Genomic DNA, 5,036 nt, shown 5'->3' on the forward strand with positions numbered 1-5,036 from the left:
GTAAGGTAGATGTCAGCATAGCAACAGAGTAGTGGGGGACCATAAAGCTACTTAAAACTGTCAAATTCAGCTGTCAGCTGTTTATTTTCATCTGTCATATATCTGTTACATTTCATATGTTTCCTTTGTCAAATCTTTCTGATGAAATAAATATGAATTACTAAAAATCTATCTATCCATCTCACTATCTTTCTAACTATCTATCTATCTGAAAATATTTCACTATGTCTAGTTCACTGTATTACTATCTCTTACTATATGCTAAAATACTTTTTTACAAAAAAGTGAAAAAGTTTTTTTTAACGCGCAAATCCGGTAGATTTTTATAAAATTTGAATTTTTCAATATTTGATTATATTTAGCCCTGTTACTGCCTTAGTCCTAGCCTGCCCTGATCAGCTGACTTTTGCTCCAAAAAATATACAATTAACAAAAAAAATTCCGTTTTATTTTTTTTATAATTAGGATATTTTTGATCATGGAATAAATGACGAGCACATTTAGAATAATATTTTTAGGACACCTTTCAGAGCTAGTGGTGGTGCCTAGACTAGAGTATCTTTTAGTTGACGTTATACGTTCAGTACTCAGTTTCCTTCTTTCATATTCATTATACAGCTGTACACAGTATATAGTGTACAGTCTACAGTGTACAGTATACAGTGAACAGTCTACAGTGTACAGTCTACAGTGTACAGTCTACAGTGTACAGTGTACAGTCTACAGTCTACAGTGTACAGTCTACAGTCTACAGTCTACAGTCTACAGTCTACAGTCTACAGTCTACAGTCTACAGTCTACAGTCTACAGTCTACAGTCTACAGTCTACAGTCTACAGTCTACAGTCTACAGTCTACAGTCTACAGTCTACAGTCTACAGTCTACAGTCTACAGTCTACAGTCTACAGTCTACAGTCTACAGTCTACAGTCTACAGTCTACAGTCTACAGTCTACAGTCTACAGTCTACAGTCTACAGTCTACAGTCTACAGTCTACAGTCTACAGTCTACAGTCTACAGTCTACAGTCTACAGTCTACAGTCTACAGTCTACAGTCTACAGTCTACAGTCTACAGTCTACAGTCTACAGTCTACAGTCTACAGTCTACAGTCTACAGTCTACAGTCTACAGTCTACAGTCTACAGTCTACAGTCTACAGTCTACAGTCTACAGTCTACAGTCTACAGTCTACAGTCTACAGTCTACAGTCTACAGTCTACAGTCTACAGTCTACAGTCTACAGTCTACAGTCTACAGTCTACAGTCTACAGTCTACAGTCTACAGTCTACAGTCTACAGTCTACAGTCTACAGTCTACAGTCTACAGTCTACAGTCTACAGTCTACAGTCTACAGTCTACAGTCTANCAGAGTCTACAGTGTACAGAGTCTACAATGTACAGAGTCTACAGTGTACAGAGTCTACAGTGTACAGAGTCTACAGTGTACAGAGTCTACAGTGTACAGTGTAAGATCAAGAACAGTGCTTTACTGTTAAGCCTATGAGAATAAGTACGTCAATGCGTTATGTTTAAAGGGACAGGTTGCTGATGACGTTATTCCATCTATTGAGTGGCATGTCCTATTCACAATATCTTTGTCTGATTAAGAAAGAATGAGATATGCATAATTTTTTAACGTGATTATTTTTTTATTTGGGGTTACCCAGAAAAGTGATTTACAGAAACACTGGAAAAAAATTAACAACGATATCACCATCAAACACTCACAATCAATCATCCATTTACATTTTTGTAGCCCTTGATTTAAATATTTTAAAGAAGCTTAGCGCTTGTTTCTAGCCATTGTTTTGAAGGAGTATTGTGAAAAATTCTGAATCTTGTGCCTAAATACACAATTTTAATCTACAGTAAAGTGAACTTTGATTGCTCAGGAATCCCGACCTTTTTTACATGGGTCGGCGTTTATAATAATACTAAGAAGACGACTTTTCCAATAAAGTTATGATTTCTAACAAGGTTTTTACAAGTTTACACAGACAAGCTGTTGATTGACAGCTTCTCTTATAGTTTTCATAAAAGTTTGGTAGAAGTCAAAAATTTAAATAAGAAGTCGTCTTCATTGTATTCATAGATACGCCGATTGCTGTACATTATTTATTATTGTTTTCAATAAAAGTTCAAAAAGCTGTCCTCATACGTCAATGTAGAATATTAACCACCCCATTACTCTCTTTGCATAGTTTTTAAGTCTAATTAAGAGAAAACAATAGGAAAATAGTTAATTCTTAGCAAAACTAGTATTTTAACGTCATAGCTCTTGAGATAAAGATTGAAGACTTTAAACAAAAAAGAAATTAATTCAGATTTGTAAAAATGTCTACTCTAGTTGATAAAGGTTAAAGAGTACATATTCTTAACTAGGAGATTACCACTTTCAGGTTACATTTAACCTTATTCTTATACAAAAACAATGATGTAGTAATAATAAGATATATGTAGTAGATAGTAGATAGGTGATAGTAGATAGTAGACAGTAGACAGTAGATAGTAGATAGTAGATAGGTGATAGTAGATAGTAGATAGAAGATAGTAGATAGTGTAGATAGTAGATAGTAGATAGTAGATAGTAGATAGTAGATAATAGATAGTAGATAGTAGATAGTAGATAGTAGATATTAGATATTAGATGGTAGATAGTAGATAGTAGATAGTAGTTAGTAGATAGTAGATAATGTAGATAGTAGATTGTAGATAGTAGATAGTAGGCAGTAGATAATGTAGATAGTAGATAGTAGATAGTAGATAGTAGATAGTAGATAGTAGATAGTAGATAGTAGATAGTAGATAGTAGACAGTAGATAGATAAAGTATGATAAATCTATCTGGTGGGAGAGAAAGCAAAATATGAAAGCTGTTTGTTTGTCTGCAGGTGAGAGCTGTGTCTGTCTGCTGTATCGGATGAATGAAGTTTCAATGTCAGTAGAAAGCCTCTGACCTCCTAAAAACATTAAGAATTTGGATTCCCAAAAATCACCTCCCCCCCCCTCCTCCTAATTTCAGTTTCCCTAAAAGCAAAATGACATCATCAATATGAAAAAGATGAACGATAAATATCTCATGTATTACCGAGGTTCTAGACTCTACACGGTTGAGGTGTAATATAGACTCTACACAGTGCATATAGTATTGAGAGGGAGGCCTAAGGCTGGCCTCTACTGGGCCTCTAGTACTCACTATACACCAGGAGTACTGTCCTCTACTCAGTTCTAGGATAAAATGACTGGAAGTTATCAAACTGTGTTCAGCAAATAATGCTGCCTAAGAAGAGAAAGCTAGACCTAGCAGAATATGGATTGGAGGGAGGAAGGAATGGAGGGAGGAGGGAAGAGGAGGGAAGGGAGGAGCAAGGAGAGGGGAGAGAAGAGAAGGAGAAGAAAAAGATCACCAAGGTTTTACTCAAGGTTAGTACTAGTTAAACTAAACACTGTCTGGCAGACTGCCACTCTTGTGGAATACTTTATTTAGTTTAATTCTTAATTTTTACTATGGTTCGAAGTTTACTTGAACAGATTGAATTTTACTTGAAAATGTTGTTGTTGTTGTTATTGTTGTTGTTGTTGGAGTTGTTGTTGTTGTTGTTGTTATTGTTGTTGTTGCTATTGTTGTTGTTGTTGTTGTTTTTGTTGTTGTTGTTGTTGTTGTTGTTGTTGTTTTTGTTGTTGTTGTTGTTGTTGTTGTTGTTGTTGTTGTTATTTCTCGATAATTAAAAATTTTTACTCTACCTCAGTATCCCAGGACACTAAGTTAGGTTAAGTTAGGTTAAATTGTTTTTTTTTTTCAAATTCTGTTTTTAATGAATGAGTAAATTTCCCGTGTTGTTTTTGCCTTGAAAATTTTTATATTTATAACTTGAAGGGGGAGGCAACTGTTTCCCTTATACAGGAGCAAAAGTATGTATGCGGCCACTCTCACCTCTCTTTCTTCTTGGTTAATTTAAATAATCAATTTTAATAATTCTAGTAAAAATCTAATCAAACATATCTTTAAATATATTTTAGATTTAAATTTGATTTGTTTAGGGACAGGATGGAAATAAAGACACAAAACCTTTCTCAACTTTAACATCAGGTTTCTATTATGATAACTATTTTAATTATTTGAATAAATTATTTAAAAAATTAAGAAATAAACATCTAACTATATTAAGAAGTGGAATGATTCTAGACCTAATCTGATATTTTGCCGAATCCAAATTAAAGTTTCATTATTACTATTTTTTTATTGTTTTTTGCCGACATTTTGTTATAAACTAAAACAGACCTGTACAGTATTGTGGTAAAGCACATATAACAGAAATGTACAGTATTGTGGTAAAGCACATAAAACAGGACTGTACAGTATTGTGGTAAAGCACATAAAACAGGACTGTACAGTATTGTGGTAAAGCACATAAAACACAGGAATTCATTACTCGCGCGCCTTAATCTCAAATTTACTTATCCCTACTTTTTTGCACTCTGATTGGTGTAAATTCGTTATTTAAAAGATCAAGAGGTTTACGAAGAATTTTTGCATGGATTTTTGATCTGTATGTTTTGAAAATTTTGCAAATATTTCTACAATTTTGAATTTGCCTGGTCCAATAATGTATTGTGTTTTTGCACATTTTTTTTCGCTAAGTAAGTGATTTTGCAATAAATATTTGAAATTTTGTAAATTTATCTTTTTTTTTGCAAATTTTATTTACAGAGTCCAAGGGATTTCCAAAAATGTATTAAATTTTATAGATTTTTACCACATTAAGGAAATATAGGGAAATATAGGGCTGTATGTATAAAATGCCTTATTTTTCACATTAGCTTTATGTGAGGTAAATAGAAGGTAGTAAAAGTAGTAATAATTTAAATTTTAAAAATAAAGATGTGTATTGATTTGTATATAAATGGTAGAACTCAGGGTAGTGGGGAATTGAAAATAAATTCTTGAATAAATGTTGATAAAAAAGTTTCAACTTGTCGGTGGTAGTGAGGGTAGTGGGGAATTGAAAAATAAATTATTGAATAAATGTTGAAA

At 33.0% G+C, this 5,036-nt stretch overlaps 1 protein-coding gene across 1 annotated transcript in view; it reads left to right on the forward strand.

Annotated features, from left to right (window-relative positions):
• The first annotated feature begins 2,299 nt into the window (after positions 1–2,299).
• LOC111701977 (mucin-5AC) overlaps positions 2,300–5,036 on the forward strand; it is a 13,326-nt gene continuing 10,589 nt past the window's right edge. The window contains exons 1-3 of the mRNA XM_023473485.1: positions 2,300–2,401; positions 2,893–3,424; positions 4,043–4,091. Of these exons, the coding sequence (XP_023329253.1) occupies positions 3,275–3,424; positions 4,043–4,091 (199 nt within the window). The 5' untranslated portion in view covers positions 2,300–2,401; positions 2,893–3,274. The remainder of the gene's footprint in view (positions 2,402–2,892; positions 3,425–4,042; positions 4,092–5,036) is intronic.

This window comes from Eurytemora carolleeae, unplaced genomic scaffold, assembly GCF_000591075.1.
Source record: "Eurytemora carolleeae unplaced genomic scaffold, Eaff_2.0 scaffold359, whole genome shotgun sequence".
Classification (NCBI taxonomy): Eukaryota; Metazoa; Arthropoda; class Copepoda; order Calanoida; family Temoridae; genus Eurytemora; species Eurytemora carolleeae.